At 42.7% G+C, this 18,639-nt stretch overlaps 1 protein-coding gene across 1 annotated transcript in view; it reads left to right on the top strand.

Moving 5' to 3' along the window:
• The first annotated feature begins 673 nt into the window (after nucleotides 1-673).
• The window catches only part of LOC126161831 (protein takeout-like), a 42,001-nt gene continuing 24,035 nt past the window's right edge, over nucleotides 674-18,639 (top strand). The window contains exons 1-2 of the mRNA XM_049917934.1: nucleotides 674-798; nucleotides 15,052-15,144. Of these exons, the coding sequence (XP_049773891.1) occupies nucleotides 705-798; nucleotides 15,052-15,144 (187 nt within the window). The 5' untranslated portion in view covers nucleotides 674-704. The remainder of the gene's footprint in view (nucleotides 799-15,051; nucleotides 15,145-18,639) is intronic.

Here is an 18,639-nt window from a genome sequence, read left to right on the forward strand (position 1 = left end):
TATTGTATATACGGATCACTGTTTTGCTAGCGACAATATCGCAGCTTGTGATTAATTTTGTTGACAAGTAAATGCGAAACAGGTTCATTTTCATGCTTTCAAATTTGACAAAAAGCACTGAACTTTCCAAGAAACGGCTAAGACTAGATGATTCTTGTGTTCAGATCATTTAGTTTCAATCAATTTATCTCCCCAAAAAGATTAATTTCAGTCAACTGTCCTAAGAGCGGTATCCGTAAGATTTCCCACGAATAGCGGTTGAAGCTTAGAAATTTTGAACTGAATCGGTAGTACGTGAGAGAGTGTGAGGCTCTCCGAGGAAAGACAGAGGTGTGTTTCTTATGACTTCACTGTCACGTACAGGGAAAAAAAGAAGGTAGACACACGCAGGGCAGAGCGATGAGTGATGGAAGACAGAGCACCAGCAGCTATTCAGAGGCATTTGTTGACGCATTGCCCTCGGCAACGTGTACAGCGGTGTTGTCTTTTTGCAGCTTCCGGAGACTTTGTTCTGCGACAGCCGAGGACAGGCGGTCCGGACAAGTCAGGCGTCTCCCGTGACACTCCGATGGGCAGGGTGGCGCAACACGTGAGCACGCGTCCCGGTGATGGGCACGGGGTTCAAGACCCACACTCGCTATATAACGCCGGGCAGCCGCCTCTAAGCTCATCTCAGTGCAGCTGGCCCCCGCAGCGACTCCGACATGGCCGTCTCTGCCGCCGCCTGCCGCTTGCCGCCGCCGCTGCTTCTGGCGTTGGTCATCACCGTCGTCGCACCAGCTTCAGCCCTCCAGTTGCGTGAGTAGCCACATGACAGGGTGCGAAGACGGTTTAGTTTCGCTGCTTATCAGACATGTACTAGATGTGGTTGCCAAAACCTGCTTTGTTTGGTCTAAACTCGCACACACGCATACAGCGGTTGCGCAAAAGTGTGGAAACACCAAAAGAACAAACACATTACCGTGGCTAGTGAGGTGCAGAAAAGTTGTTGACATTCAAAACAGCTTCCACGTATGCCGGAATGAATATAGGTCCTGTGTGATTTCCAAGGAAATTTTATATCATTCTTCTTGAAAAACAGTCGCAAGTTTAGCTATCGAAGATGAACGTGCACAGCATTGAGTTCTGTTGACTGTGGGGGCCACGAGAGATGTGACGACTCATCCTCGAGCTCGTAAAACCAGTCCCGGACGATACGGGCTGTCTGAACACGGACCATTCGTCTTAGAACACAGCACCTGTTGTATCCCGCCTACACGTCAAATATGGGGTGCCTAAGAAACCTCCTTTCTCGGATAGCTAGACAATAATTCAAGTAAATCAAATTAGAGAAGTATACTATGGAAAGTAAATGATTAAAATACTCTGTGAGATACAGATGTGTCACGAGCAAAAGACAACAGACATACAAGAAATCTCTTCAGCATATACAAATCGTAATACAAGAAAAGTAATGCAGTTTCTAAGTCGCTGCTATACGAGTGCCTGTTCTTGATGTCGCTGTGGAAGTAGTGTAAGTAGGCTGTTTATGTTTTCTTATTGGCAACGTTACGTAGCGCTCTATATGAAAATCACTGGCTGTGCTGTGTGCAGTCTGTGGCTAGTTTGCATTGTTGTCTGCCATTGTAGTGTTAGGCAGCGGCAGCTGGATGTGAACAGCGCGTAGCGTTGCGCAGTTGGAGGTGAGCCGCCAGCAGTGGTGGATGTGGGGAGAGAGATGGCGGAGTTTTGAAATTTGTCATGAACTGCTATATATATTATGACTATTAAGGTAAATACATTGTTTGTTCTCTATTAATATCTTTCGTTTGCTAACTATCCCTATCAGTAGTAAGTGCCTTCTGCAGTTTGAATCTTTTATTTAGCTGGCAATAGTGGCGCTCGCTGTATTGCAGTAGTTCGAGTAACGAAGATTTTTGTGAGGTAAGTGATTTGTGAAAGGTATAGGTTAAAGTTACTCAGGGCCATTCTTTTGCAGGGATCTTTGATAGTCAGATTGCGTTGCGCTAAAAACATTGTGTGTCAGTTTAAGCACAATCTTGTATAATTTGTTCTAAGGGGACGTTTCAGTAGTAGAACTCGCAGAACTGGCTAGTCTTAAATTGTGCCACGGCCAGGCGCTTACGTCCTCTTCGCTAAATAGCGAAAATAGAAATAAAACGTAAACAGGTATATAAAATTTTCTGGCCGCATTAAAGTGTTTTTCATCGAATCTGAAAACAAACTGGAAGAGTAGATTCTTACACATGAAAGATGAGTTTCGGTTTAAGCATGCTGGACATAAGAAAAGTTCCGTTAAGCATTGCAGAACGAAACTGATTGCCCCGTAATATCAATGCCACCATGGCAGGCAAAAAGTGGGATGAACGTTTCCGTTCAATAGATATCGCGGAATCCGAAGAAAATGGTGAAAGCTCCAACCAAAACTTCAGGATGCAGCCAAGAAGCCTATAAGCTGATAAACAGCCCATGGTATAAAAGTAAACGAATCACAAGAGAAGAAATATAGAACCGCGGCCCCGCCTGAAAAAAAAAGAAAAGTTTTGGAGCCTCTGCGGGTAAGCCATCACAGAAACCCATTCATAAAAGGGTACAGCGAGTTGTGCGAGGAAGATCGAACGGAAAAATAATCATATTCATGAAAATCAAAACACGAATTCATGAAAAGTGCGGAGAAGGGGGGGGGGGATAAAGGAAAAATTTGTATTGCAATGCCTGTAGAGGGGTGAGAATTAATATATGCAACTTTCCTTATACTTAAGAGTAGTATATATCTTTGAGCTCAGAAAGATAGGTGTGGTACAATTTATGCGCCCACTGGAACAAATCGAGAAACCAGATTCCTAATTTGTACCGCTTGGGGATGTTTAGAAAATTAAGCACAGTGTGTTTATTTTTCTCGGAATTTCAATCCTTTACTTTACATGCGAAGAACGACATCCTGTAGATGAGAATGGCAGTGGTTAAATAATTTTGAAACTTAGTGTTTAGGCTACAATAAATGAAATCTCAAAAATGGTACAATTTAGGCATGTCTCCCCTACATTAGGCGAGAACCAGTCAGTGAATGGCCTCGTTAAAATGGCAGTATATATAAATGTGCAGAAATATTAAACTACGAAAACCAATCGCAAATAGTTTTAGTTACAGGTTTCGGTGGTGAACTGACAACAGACTTCATGTAACAAGTTGTTGTACCATCAGATGCGATCATCCGTTGCTTGCCAATTGCTTGAGAAATTCGGTTTATACGTCTTTCTAAACTAGTCGTGATGTACGTAAGACCTTGAAATCAGTACACCGGAATATGATGACGTTCTTTTTGTACGGTTTATAAAGAGTGTGCACCGTCAATTTCGGCATTTAAGCACTGGGTGGCTGATTGCAAAACTGCTGTATTGATTATGAAAATGATGCACACGAAGTATGTCTGTCTCAAAAATGAAACCACAGTCGAAACCAATGAGAACATGCACAATGTGTTATTGGATGATCAGCAAATGGGAGGTTCTTGTAAATGCGAAAACGGATTTCTCATCTATGTTTGAACAATTAAAAGTATTCAACTTCTTTTGTGCCCCAATTTGTACCGTACATGATACGTTGGTCTGCTACGTAAAGGCAGCAATAAAACAGCGTTTTATGTATTAGAAGGCTATGCACTTGCACCAGGAAGGCTAAGTTCCAACTTGTTACCTTCGAGCGCGTAACGCTATAACTGTGGGCTACTACACAAATTTCTCTATACTGAAAGCATTTTATATGTCCACCGCAGACTGCCAAGATTTTTATGAAGTTGGAGCATTTTGCAGGTGAAAAATAGGTCCGCAAATTTTCATATAAGTGAAATAAATGGTTGTAACTTCGTCATAAATTGCACTGAGAAGCAAACTGGTAAATAGTTTTAAAATACGATAACATTTCACCGACACAGCTGGATTTGAAAATGTCGATAGGCTGAAACTGGTCAGAAATGTAATTCATGTTGCAATAAAATTGATAAATAAAAAAAATCTGACAGCCTTTGGTGGGGCTTTAAAGTGGTTTTAGCATTTAGAAATTACTTTGAGGCCGTGGACTCACACATGAAGAAACTATTACTACGCAAATATTCTCAACCAGTTGTTTGAAAAAATATGCAATAGGTTTGTTTTGCAAAAGAAGAAGCATCTGCGTTTTGCCAGATTTAAAAAAAAAATGCTTGGGCAACGGGAAAGTTATGGTATTTGAAGTAACAGTTGTTAGATAATTCATACCATTGACCAGGAATGACACCTGCTTACTACTACTTATTTACATATCTGAAGACGTTTGTCGATGGAAAGTGCACTCAGCATAGTGAAGAGATAATAGCAGCCGCAAATAGGTAATTTGAGGATCTGCTAGACTTTCACTTAGTGGCAAAACAAATTGCATCTAAGCAACAGGCGACTGTGTTGGAAAAAAAAAGAAAAAAGAAATTATGATGTCAAATAGTTTCCCACATTGTCCTAATCTTTTCGCTAAACAAGCGACTTTGACGGGACGGATAAGAGTACCGCTTTAACAGATAGATGTATCCAGCGATGATTGACACGGCTACATTGTCGACAAGAAGGATGCCTCAGCGGCAAGTCGCTGGCAGACAATCAGTCGCAAGTAGCCGGCCGTACAGGCGTAGTCGCTGTTAACGCCCGATCATAATGAGCTTGTATGGGTGTCAAGCACTGCCGCCTATCCACGTAACATCAGCCTACCCCTGCATGCGTACTTGGAACTGGAAAATGTTATGTTAGACGACATCGTGTGGACTAAATTTGTGAATGTCTTTATTCATCCCTCTTGACGACTCACTTAGCTAACTAACGTTTTATGCTTAGAATTCGCTCTAAGATTTTCCTGTAAAAAGAACTTACACAGTTTTTGGACCATATTAAGGAAGCTCCGCGAGAAATGCATGACTGAACATAAACGCAGGTGCTAGCCAAGCCGGCAGGTTGGGCCGTTGCATTTCGCCACTAACGGCACCTGTGAAATGTCCTGGATACGTATAAAGTGTCAGTCGTGATTGGAACAGCGATGTGTCTAGTTGTAAGTGCGTCATGTCGGAGCTCAGTGCATACGAACGTGGTCAAATTGCTTGTATGGTGGATGCTTCCGTAAGCAAGTGTTTGTTGTTTCAAGAGTCACCGTGTGGAAGGTTTATACCGTATACAGGGACAGTGGAAAAGGTCACCTGGTAAGTCAGAACCAGGATGAACGTGTGTGTAGAGCGATCATGACAATCTGCCGTTGAAGAGGATTGTGACGGAAGGTAAAAGAACGAGAGCTGCAAGAACCACTGCAGGACTGAATGTCGCACTCGCAAATCGTCTCTGTGTCAAAGCAAGAAGAAGGCAGCTCCGTAAGTAGGGAATTGCAGGGCGAAGTGAATTCTGTAACTTCTCATCAGAGTTGCAAATGCTCGTAATAGGAAAAGTTGTTGCCGAAGCCATAAAACCTGGAATATGGAGCAATGGAAGAAAGTCTTTTGGTCAGATGAGTATTGTTTCACAGTGTTTCTAACTTCTAGCCGAGTTTACATCGCAAGAGTGAACCATGGCTGGGGTTCTGTGATGGTTTGCGTAGTCATATCGTGGTATTCCGTAGGCCCTATGATTACTCTGTGAGGTCGCATAACTGCGAAGAATTATGTGACCAGATGAAAACTGTGTGCCGGACCGAGACTCGAACTCGGAACCTTTGCCTTTCGCGGGCAAGTGCTCTACCAACTGAGCTACCCAAGCACGACTTATACCCCGTCCTCACAGCTTCAATTCCGCCAGTACCTCGTCTCCTACCTTCCAAACTTCACAGAAGCTCTCCTGCGAACCTTGCAGCTCCTATAAGAAAGGATATTATGGAGACATGGCTTAGCCACAGCCTGGGGGATGTTTCTAGAATGAGGAGAGCTTCTGTGAAGTTTGGAAGGTAAGAGACGAGGTACTGGCGGAATTGTAGCTGTGAGGACAGGGCGTGAGTCGTGCTTGGGCAGCTCAGTTGGTAGAGCACTTGCCCGCGAAAGGCAAAGGATCCCGAGGTCGAGTCTCGGTTCGGCACACAGTTTTAATCTGCCAGGAAGTTTCATATCAGCGCACACTCCGCTGTAGAGTGAAAATTTCATTCTATTATGTGACCAGCTTTCGAAATGTGGTGCTACAGAAGAATGCTGAAGATTAGATGGGTAGATCACATAACTAATGAGGAGGTATTGAATAGAATTGGGGAGAAGAGGAGTTTGTGGCACAACTTGACAAGAAGAAGGGACCGTTTGGTAGGACATGTTCTGAGGCATCAAGGGATCACAAATTTAGCATTGGAGGGCAGCGTGGAGGGTAAAAATCGTAGAGGGAGACCAAGAGATGAATACACTAAACATATTCAGAAGGATGTAGGTTGCAGTAGGTACTGGGAGATGAAGAAGCTTGCACAGGATAGATTAGCATGGAGAGCTGCATCAGACCAGTCTCAGGACTGAAGACCACAACAACAACATGTGACCAGTTTGGCTGATCAGGTCCCTCCCCTGTTACAATGTTTGTTCCTCAATAGTGATGCTGTTCCAGCGTAAAGTCAAGCGCCGGCACGCCGGTTTGGAAGGTCAGAGCAGAGAGGCCTATGAATAAGACGTCAGCCATTTGCACGCGGACCGACTCCTCCCTAGGACGACAACCCGACGGCAGCCAAATGCAATCTGTGCACCACTTCCCATAATGCCTTTCTGTGTCCTTGTTGTATTACAAAATATTTACTTAATTAACGGTTTTGGTATTCACCATACCATTTATAAACGTTTTGTGGCAATAATAATAGTAAACGCATTTTTAAAGCCTGCTATACGATCACGTTTATTAAACTGCACCTGTACAATATCTAAAACTTCCAGCGGTACATTTTGACAAAGACGTCATTTTCTGTTTTTCAGTTTGCTGCAAATCAACCAAACGTACATTCTCAGAAATTTCTTCCCCAAGGTGTAGATGTGATACTAGTGGACCTGTCTTGGCCAGGAATGCCCTGTTTGAGAGTGCTGGATTGCTTTTGATGTCGTCATTGCTCCATCCGTCATGAGTTATTCTGCTGCCTAGCTAGCAGAATTCCATAACTTCATTTTTTTAGTGATCATCAATTCTGATGTTAAGTTTCTCAGTATTCTCATTTCCGCTACTTCTGAGTACCTTCCTCGATTTACTCACTGTCCATATTCTCGACTGATTAGCTTATTCATTCCATTCAACAGATTCTGTAATTATTCCTCACTTTCAACACAAAAGTTTTGTCTCAAGTACTGATAGTGTTGAGGATCAGTGGACAAAGTTCAAAACCATCGTACAATATGCGTTAGATGAGTATGTGCCAAGCAAGATCGTAAGAGATGGAAAAGAGCCACCGTGGTTCAACAACCGAGTTAGAAAACTGCTGCGGAAGCAAAGGGAACTCCACAGCAAACATAAACATAGCCAAAGCCTTGCAGACAAACAAAAATTACGCGAAGCGAAATGTAGTGTGAAGAGAGCTATGCGAGAGGCGTTCAATGAATTCGAAAGTAAAGTTCTATGTACTGACTTGGCAGAAAATCCTAAGAAATTTTGGTCTTATGTCAAAGCGGTAGGTGGATCAAAACAAAATGTCCAGACACTCTGTGACCAAAATGGTACTGAAACAGAGGATGACAGACTAAAGGCCGAGATACTAAATGTCTTTTTCCAAAGTTGTTTCACAGAGGAAGATTGCACTGTAGTTCCTTCTCTAGATTGTCGCACAGATGACAAAATGGTAGATATCGAAATAGACGACAGAGGGATAGAGAAGCAATTAAAATCGCTCAAAAGAGGAAAGGCCTCTGGACCTGATGGGATACCAGTTCAATTTTACACAGAGTACGCGAAGGATCTTGCCCCCCTTCTTGCAGCGGTGTACCGTAGGTCTCTAGAAGAGCGTAGCGTTCCAAAGGATTGGAAAAGGGCACAGGTCATCCCCGTTTTCAAGAAGGGACGTCGAACAGATGTGCAGAACTATAGACCTATATCTCTAACGTCGATCAGTTGTAGAATTTTGGAACACGTATTGTGTTCGAGTATAATGACTTTTCTGGAGACTAGAAATCTACTCTGTAGGAATCAGCATGGGTTTCGAAAAAGACGGTCATGTGAAACCCAGCTCGCGCTATTCGTCCACGAGACTCAGAGGGCCATAGACACGGGTTCACAGGTAGATGCCGTGTTTCTTGACTTCCGCAAGGCGTTCGATACAGTTCCCCACAGTCGTTTATTGAACAAAGTAAGAGCATATGGACTATCAGACCAATTGTGTGATTGGATTGAGGAGTTCCTAGATAACAGGACGCAGCATGTTATTCTCAATGGAGAGAAGTCTTCCGAAGTAAGAGTAATTTCAGGTGTGCCGCAGGGGAGTGTCATAGGACCGTTGCTGTTCACAATATACATAAATGACCTGGTGGATGACATCGGAAGTTCACTGAGGCTTTTTGCAGATGATGCTGCGGTGTATCGAGAGGTTGTAACAATGGAAAATTGTACTGAAATGCAGGAGGATCTGCAGCGAATTGACGCATGGTGCAGGGAATGGCAACTGAATCTCAATGTAGACAAGTGTAATGTGCTGCGGATACACAGAAAGATAGATCCATTATCATTTAGCTACAAAATAGCAGGTCAGCAACTGGAAGCAGTTAATACCATAAATTATCTGGGAGTATGCATTAGGAGTGATTTAAAATGGAATGATCATATAATGTTGATTGTCGGTAAAGCAGATGCCAGACTGAGATTCATTGGAAGAATCCTAAGGAAATGCAATCCGAAAACAAAGGAAGTAGGTTACAGTACGCTTGTTCGCCCACTGCTTGAATACTGCTCAGCAGTGTGGGATCCGTACCAGATAGGGTTGATACAAGACATAGAGAAGATCCAACGGAGAGCAGCGCGCTTTGTTACAGGATCACTTAGTAATCGCGAAAGCGTTACGGAGATGATAGATAAACTCCAGTGGAAGACTCTGCAGGAGAGACGCTCAGTAGCTCGGTACGGGCTTTTGTCAAAGTTTCGAGAACATACCTTCACCGAAGAGTCAAGCAGTATATTGCTCCCTCCTACGTATATCTCGCGAAGAGACCATGAGGATAAAATCAGAGAGATTAGAGCCCACACAGAGGCATACCGACAATCCTTCTTTCCACGAACAATACGAGACTGGAATAGAAGGGAGAACCGATAGAGGTACTGAAGGTACCCTCCGCCACACACCGTCAGGTGGCTTGCGGAGTATGGATGTAGATGTAGATGAATGTCATCAGCGAATCTTATCATTAATATCCTTTCACCTTGATTTTAATCCCACACTTGATACTTCCTTTTACTTCTGTCATTGCTTCTGTGATATATAGATTGAACACTAGGGGTGGAAACCTACATCTCTGTCTTACACCGTTTTAATCCGAGCACTTCGTTCTTGGTCTCTCACTCTTATTGTTCCCTTCAGGTTCTTGTACATACTATATATTACCCGTCTCTCCATACATCTTATTCCTACTTTTCTCAGAATTTCGGACATCCTCCGTCATTTTACACTGTCGAAAGCGTTTTCCACGTTGACAATTGCTAGGAACGTGTCTTTCTTTTTCTTCAGTCTTGCTTCGTTTACCAGGCTCAACATCAGAAGTGCCTCTCTTGTGCCCCTACCTCTCCTAAAGCCAAACTGACCGTCATCTAAAAGATACTAACTTTGCTTTTCTATACCTCTCTATGTTTTTCTTTCAGCAACTTGGGTGCATGAACTGTTAAGCTGATTGTGCGATGATTTTCGCACTTCTCGGCTCTTGCTATCTTCGGAATTGTATGGATGCTGTTCTTCCGGAAGTCTTACGCTATATCGTCAGTCTCATACAATCTACACACTGACGTGAATAGCCGTTTTGTTGCTACTTCCCCCAATGGTTTTTAGAAATTCCGATGGAATCTCATCTATCCTTTCTGCCTTATTGCGTCTTAAGTCATCCAAAGCTCTTAAATTCGGATTCTAATGCTGTGTTCCCCTCTCTCTTCCCTATCGACTACTATTTCTTTTTCTATTACGTCATCAGACAAGTCTTCTCTCTCATAGAGGCTTCCAGTGTAATCCCTCCACCTATCCGCTCTGTCCGCCGCATTTTACAGTTAATTTTCCATTGAACTCTTAAGGTTACAGCCCTTGCCTTTAATTTCACCGAAGGTTCCTTTGACTTTCGTATATATGCAAGTCAGTCCTGCAAGTCATTTCACTTTCGATTATTTCACATACACTGAAGCGCCAAAGGAACTGGTATAGGAAACTGGTACAAGCATGCGCACTCAACTACAGAGATATGTAAACAGGCAGAAGACGGCGCTGCGGTCGGGAACGACTATTTAAGACAAGTGTCTGGCGCAGATCATAGATCGGTTACTGCTGCTGCAATGGCAACTTATCAAGATTTAGGTGACTCTGAACGTGGTGTTGTGGTCGGCGCACGAGCGACGGGACACAGCATCTCCGGGTAGCGATGAAGTGGAAATTTTCCCGTACGACCATTTCACGTGTGAATCGTGAATATCAGGAAACCGGCAAAACAGCAAACTTCCGACATGGCCGCGGCTCAAAAAAAAAAAAAATCCCTATAGAACGGGACCAACGACGACCGAAGAGAATCGTTCAACCCAGGAGAAGTGCAACCCTTCCTCAAATTGCTGCAGATTTCGATGCTGGGCCATCAAGAAGGGCCACTCTAAGAACGATTCAACGAAACATCATCGATATGGGCCTTGGGAGCCTACGGCCCACTCGTGTACCCTTGACGAATGCACGACACAAAGCACTGCACCTCGCCTGGGCCCGTCAACACCGACGTTGGACTGTTGATGACTGGAAACATGTTGCCTGGTCAGGAGAGTCGCGTTTCAAATTGTATCGAGCGGATGGACGTGTACGGGTATGGAGACAACCTCATGAATCCATGGATCCTGCGTGTCAGCAGGGGACTGTTCAAGCTGTGGAGGCTCTGTAATGGCGTGGGACGTGTGGAGCTAGAGTGACATGAGACCCCTGGTACGTCTAGATACAACTCTGACAGGTCATCCGTATGTGAGCATCCTGTCTGATCACTTGCATCGAGTCATGTCCATTGTGTATTCCGACGGACTTGTGTAATTCCAGCAGCAAAATGCGACACCCCATACGTCCAGAATTGCTACAGAGTGCGCCAGGAAGACTTTCTGAATTTCAACATTTGCGCTGGTCCCCAAACTTCCCAGACATGATCATCATTGAGTATATCTTGGATGCCTTGCAACGTGCTGTTCAGAAGAGACCTCCAACCCCTCGTACTCTTAAGAATTTATGGACAGCCCTGCAGGATTAGTGGTATCAATTCCCTCTCGCATTACTTGAGACATTAGTCGATTCCATGCCATATCGTATTGCGGCACTTCTGCGTGATCTCGGGGACCCTTCAGGATATTAGGCAGGTGTGCCAGTTTCTTTCGCTCTTCAGTGTATTTGCTGTACCCATTTCGCATTGGCTTCGATCCACTTCCCATTTGTTCCAATCTTAAGTGACTTGTATCTCTGTATTTCTGAATTGCCCGGAACATTTTTGTACTTCCTTCTTTCGTCGATCAGCTGAAGTATTTCTTCTTGTACTCGCGGTTTTTACACAGTTCCTTTCTCTGTACATATGTTTTTCTCTCCACCATCTGTGACTGCCGTTTTAAAGATGTCCATTTCTCTTTACTTGAACTCTATGATATGCTGTTCATTATTGCAGTATCTATAGCCTCAGAGAGCTTCAAGTGTATCTCTTCATTCCTTAGCATTTTCGTACCACATTTCCCTGCTCTCTGATTCTGCCTGACTAGTCTCTTCAACTTCATCCTATTTTTCATTATTCCCAAATAGTGATCGAAAGTCTGTATCTGCTCTTGGATACGCCTTACAGTCCAGTGTCTGATTTCGGAATCTGCGTGACCCTGATGTACTCTAACTGGAACGTTCCCGTATTTCCCTGCTTTTTTCAGGTGTACCTCTACATCTTGTGGCTTTTGAACAAAGTATTCGCTATTACCAGAGAAAATTTATTACAGAACTCAATTAGTCTTTCGTTTCTCTCCTTCCTACTACCAAGCCCATATTCTCCAGTCACCCTTTCCTCTATTCCTTCCCCTCCGACCACATTCCAATCCCCTATGACTATCGGATTTCCCCTTTACGTATTGAATTACATGTTCTATATCTTCATATACTTTTTTCATCGCTTCTTCTTCTGCTTGTGACGTCGGTATGCATACCTGAACTATTGTCGGTGATGGTTTGCTGTCAATTCTTATGAGAACAATTAACTCCCCTATTCATTCTATTTTATTCATATCGACTCCTACTGTCGTGGTACCACTTTTCCATGGTATAAATTAGGAAACGCTACAATATAAGCAACTCATCCCAATGTTGCATTAATCTGTACCTCTCGACATTTACATCCACACCTTCATTGTAATAACCTGCAAGTTCTCAACCGTTTATACGTTATGGTGCTAAAAATACCATTGGAAATGGCTTAATAACATTTACATAACGCAATGGAATTTCATTACTTGTAGATTTACAAAAAGTATTCCAAGTACTATTACGATTGCAACAAGGATGTGGTTTCTTCGAAGTAAAAGTTCTTCCTTGATTTTAATTTGCTTAAGGAAGGGAGAGACAAATCTGAACGAGGACGACTATGCACAGACCAGCATCGCAACTATTGCACTACGTCGTTTGGTTCTCATTTTCAGTTCGTTGTGAGAGCAACAATGAAACAAGTTAATGGAGCCTGCATACTATTTATCCACGTCCAGATAGAAGGCCACACGTTACTGTGACGGAAGCGCGCTGCGCACCATGGTGCCCGTCACTCAACATGAGAGCCATCTGAATACTCATCGGAATGACGCAGAGATGGCTATCAACAAAATATTTCCTTTTTGCGTCAGTAAATGTTTTTTCAGTAACGTATGTTAATACTAAACTTGGTCTGTGAAACTGTCTCACTTAAACAGCATTTCAAATCAGTAGTCCAAATGGATTACCTCGAATAGTATGCCCGACGCAGTCTCTTTCCAGAAACTGCATTAATAGTGAAATTGTAGCCAAACTTCGTGAAGGTTAATGAGGAATGTGTTTCTCAGTTTGTAGCTACGTGTATGAATTAAAACGTGTCCGATTTCATTTGAAGGTGACACACTAATAAGGGTTTCTCAAAACCGCAACGGCAAGTGAAAATGGGAAAGAGTGCAGTATGTTTTTAGTAATCAGGGGTTGAAGGTGTATGAAATAGACGGCGCCTACGACATAACACAAGAGAGATTGCGGGATCAGTTTGCGACATGGGTATCGCAACAACTGAACGCGGAAAAAAAGTAAAAAAGTGTTTATCATCACAATTTGAAGACTTTAAGAAAAATGTAAGTGATGCTGTGTGCCGATTAATTACTAAGAGGGCAATCACCAGATTTAGCATCGTTGGACTTCCTGTTATTTTCACGTCTTAGCATACCTGTGCCTGGAATATACTTTGCACATTTTGAAAAAATTGTCACTGTTACTGATGGGAATGCAGCACACGTCAAGGAATCAGACGTTAGAGATAGTATTCACTAATTAGAAAGACGGTGGGCATAGTGCGTTAATTTAGAAGGCGAACTACAGTGACGAATGGGTACCTTTTTACTTAAGAAAACGGAGTGCTTAACTGCCAGACAGAGATTTTCAAACTTTCATCCTATGGTGAACAACAGATTGGAGCTGCATAGAGCGAACAATTACATCTTCACATCCATACTATGCAAGCCGTCTTGATTACAGGTGTCTTCGCGCAGCATTGTCACTTCGCTCTTCTCCTGATTTGGCCGTGCGGTTCAGTCCGGAACCGCGTGACTGCTACGGTCGCAGGTTCGAATCCTGCCTCGGGCATGGTTGTGTGTAATGTCCTTAGGTTAGTTAGGTTTAAGTAGTTCTAAGTCTAGGGGACTGACGACCTCAGAAGTTAAGTCCCGTAGTGCTCAGAGCCATTTGAACCATTTCTTTTCTTCTCCTGTTCCAGATGTGAATGATGGTATGCGGATAAACGAATATTGGTTACTCTGTGTGTGAGCCCGAATCTCTAACTTTACCTTTATTACCTCTATTGAGATATGTGTAGGCAGAATCAATATATTGATAGACTCGTTTGGGAATATACTTCTGTGGAAACGGATCAGTAGCCCATACCTTGATGACACTCTCCTCTCTAGCAGCCTGCGTCAATAGAGAAAGCTGAGAATCTCTGTGACGCTTTCACGCTTACTGCAACAAACCGTGTCCAAATGTCCTGTTCTTCTTTCTAGTTTCAATGTTTGCTATATCAATGATATCTCGTAACGCTCTCACGCTGTAGAGAAACTCTCACGTGTCGGTCGAACGAAAACACTGTAAGCTACGGAACGTCGTTAGAATGCCCATAGTCAGTGTAATATCTGCCTCCCCTACGATCAGTTTATTTGGTAGTCTCACTTTAAGACGGTCCGTACGTGTACTCCTAGATATTTAATGGAAATGACTGTCTGCAGCGATTGTTCGGCAATCGTGTAATTAGACAATAGCGGGAGTATTTCAGTTTATTTACAGGAAGTACGTTACATTTGTTTACGTTGAGCGTCAAGTGCCAGCTCTACAATCTATGTCGAGTCTCTGTAGGTCTGTCTACATTTCGCTACATTGGTGGACTATATGACACATTTGGCCGTCAATAACAGCAATTCGAAAAGCACTGCTCATTTCAGAGGTATTGACCATTATCATATTTCACTATCCCTGCTACGTCGCTTATAGCATTTGACTTTTTCAGATTCCCCGAGTTAAAAGACTTGTGTTAATCCTTCAGTGATCTTGTCTGTAGCTTTAAGATTTTTCGCCGGCATTCCTGTTCTAAGGTTCTAGAAATAATCACCAGTTTAACTTTTCTCTCTTTCTTGCTTTCAGCCGAATACATCAAAGCGTGTTCCAGAAACGATCCGGATCTCAATGCTTGTGCATACAAGAACGCTCTGGAAGCTATACCGAACCTTATAAAAGGTGAGTACTAATTCTTAATGGAATGCATATCGATAAATATAAATGTGCGAAGATATAAAAGGGTCTCGAGGATTACTTTCTAAAAACGAATCAATTAATTTTAGTGAGCTAACAGAGTATCTAAGCGACAAACTGCTTGTGGGAATCACAGACCGTACCATGATAAAGGTTGTTGTTGTTGTGGTCTTCAGTCCTGAGACTGGTTTGATGCAGCTCTCCATGCTACTGTATCCTGTGCTAGCTTCTTCATCTCCCAGTACCTACTGCAACCTACATCCTTCTGAATCTGCTTAGTGTATTCATCTCTTGGTCTCCCCCTACGATTTTTACCCTCCACGCTGCCCTCCAATACTAAATTGGTGATCCCTTGATGCCTCAGAACATGTCCTACCAACCGATTCCTTCTTCTGGTCAAGTTGTGCCACAAACTTCTCTTCTCCCCAATTCTATTCAATACTTCCTCATTAGTTATGTGATCTACCCATCTAACCTTCAGCATTCTTCTGTAGCACCACATTTCGAAAGCTTCTGTTCTCTTCTTGTCCAAACTATTTACCGTCCATGTTTCACTTCCATACATGGCTACACTCCATACAAATACTTTCAGAAATGACTTCCTGACACTTAACTCTATACTCGATGTTAACAAATTTCTCTTCTTCAGAAACGCTTTCCTTGCCATTGCTAGTCTACATTTTATATCCTCTCTACTTCGACCATCATCAGTTATTTTGCTCCCCAAATAGCAAAACTCCTTTACTACTTTAAGTGTCTTATTTCCTAATGTAATACCCTCAACCTCACCCGACTTAATTCGACTACATTCCATTATCCTCGTTTTGCTTTTGTTGATGTTCATCTTATATCCTCCCTTCAAGACACCATCCATTCCGTTCAACTGCTCTTCCAAGTCCTTTGCTGTCTCTGACAGAATTACAATGTCATCGGCGAACCTCAAAGTTTTTATTTCTTCTCCATGGATTTTAATACCTACTCCGAATTTTTCTTTTGTTTCCTTTACTGCTTGCTCAATATACAGATTGAATAACATCGGGGAGAGGCTACAACCCTGTCTTACTCCCTTCCCAACCGCTGCTTCCCTTTCATGCCCCTCGACGGTTATGGTACGGTATTTTTCGCGCAGAGAATTATTTAATTTATTCAGCTGTTCTTATTTACGTTTTAACATGTTTAGAATCTAAAATGTTGTCTGCAAGAGCGGCATATCTTTTTCACTCACCTTATGGAGAGTTTGTGAGGCATCGTCTCTGATCTTGAGAAATTGCAGATTTATGTTATGAAGGGGGTTTCTTTTAATCGTCAGTCTTCTCACTGGTTTGGCGCTGCCAGCCACGAGTTCCTCTCCAGTGCTAACCTTTTCATATCAGAGTGGCACTTGCAACCTACGTCCTCAATTATTTGTTGGATGTATTCGAATCTCTGTCTACATCCACAGGGTTTATCCTCTGCGGCAACCTGTAGTACCATGGAAGTCATTCTTTGAAGTCTTAACAGATGTCCTATCATCCTGCCCTTCCTTGTTCGAGGCAGTTTTTTCATTTTTTCCTTTCCTCGCAGATTCCGCGGAGAACCGCTTCATTCGTTACCTTTTCAGTCCATCTGATTTTCAACATTCTTCTGTAGCGCCTCATCTAAAGGGCTTCGATTCTCTTCTGTTCCGGTTTTCTAACAGTCCATGCCTCACTACCATACAATGTCATACTCCAAAGGTACACTCTCAGAAATTTCTTCATCAAATTAAAGCCTACGTTAGTAGAATTCTCTTGACCAGGAATGCCCTTTTTACCGGTGCCAGGCCGGTTTTGAGGTCTTCCTTGCTTCTTTCGTCAACAGCTTCTTTGCTGCCTAGGAAACAGAATTCTTTAACTGAGTGACCGCAGCCCTACAGTCAGAGAGATACGCTGTAGTCGCCAGCCGGGAACCAGCACCGGCAGAGGAAGCTCGTACTTCTATCTCGTGGCGGCATCGGCTGCTCTGGAACCTACGGGCTGAGGTCGTGCGATTCGGATGATGATTGTTCTCACGCGATTCTTCGACATCACCTTGCTACAACTACAAACGTATAGTGGACATCAGGCGCTGCAGACAACGGACTGCTCCTTTTCCTCACAGTCTCATACATTGTCCTTTCTTTTACTGTATAAATATTTCTCTCAACACTGCATAGTATTCTGTTTCGTTAAAATAAACAATTAATATCTGAATTTCTAAGTTACAGTGAATGCAGTAATATAACTGTTCTCGAATGAAGAACAAAGGAACTTCAGTTCTATAGAAAATGGGTCCCATTAGTCTCGTTAGTTTCAAGTGTTGTTGACTGTGTGGTAGAAGTTATTTACAGGATAAATTTAACGTAAAAATGAAATCAGTAACATCTTCATCTGTCTTTATTTGCAGTTTCATTTAATAATCGGTATTACCCGACGCCATCTTCAAGCCCCTGACAGACGTGTAGTTAGAACCCCACCTCTCTAAAAATTGAAATAGGGGCAATCTTACAGTCACTAGTATCCGTATACTTCTTTTTAACAACTGGAACTCGTTATTTTGGATGTACAAGGATTGACATTCGTCCTACACGTCAGTCAGTGTGCCTGAAGATGGCGTAAGGCAACGCAGAAACTGGCAGCAAAATAAAATAAAATTGTAATATAGACTACTGAAGGTGACTTTGATTCGACATTTTATAGTGAGGTCCCGCAACCATCGCGTATAGAGATATAATTATAGAAATTTAACATAGGCTTCGCAAAAAATACCTGCACTCGCACGCTAGTTCGAAATGGTACGGGGTTGTAACACCACACTGTTGTGTCAGTACAGCTGGATGTTCGTAGGCAGCTCGCCAATCCACTTCCAGCTCGGTTCCGTTGGGGAGAGTTTCAGACGCTACGATCCTAACAAACTAAATACTGGGTGTCTTCTCATTTCTAGGCCAGTAAATGTAAATAAATTAATTAAGTGGAGTAACTAGAACAGAAAGTAAGAAGGACGAGGATTTTTAATTACGTCCAGCAATTATATTTGAAGCTAAGTGTACAGCTAATGTTCCTGGTCGAATAAAATCTCTAATTTTTTCAATTGAAACGATAAATAATATGCTACTGAAGTGACATCGGGACGCAGTCTGTAATAAGTGCAACAAAAAGATTCAGGGTTCGGGATTGGGCTTATTTGTCTGTTACGATGACTCGTTTCTTTCCGCAGAGATGAGTTGTGATATTTCAGTCTTGCCTCCACTTTGTCATATTTGTTATTCATTGCGGAAACGTGGAGTAAATCCGTTTAAAGATAAAACAAGTCATCTATTAAATGCCTCACTATCATTTACGCAGGCCACAACAAATACTGTATCACTTTAACCAAAATCTTTAGCCGGAATACATTATTTATCATTTGAGGGACTGGTGAGCTGTATATTGTACGTTTCTTCGAACTCGGAGCTAATAAAGTTACACAAATACGTTCCATGGC

The sequence above is a fragment of the Schistocerca cancellata genome, chromosome 2 (genome assembly GCF_023864275.1).
Source record: "Schistocerca cancellata isolate TAMUIC-IGC-003103 chromosome 2, iqSchCanc2.1, whole genome shotgun sequence".
Lineage (NCBI taxonomy): Eukaryota > Metazoa > Arthropoda > Insecta > Orthoptera > Acrididae > Schistocerca > Schistocerca cancellata.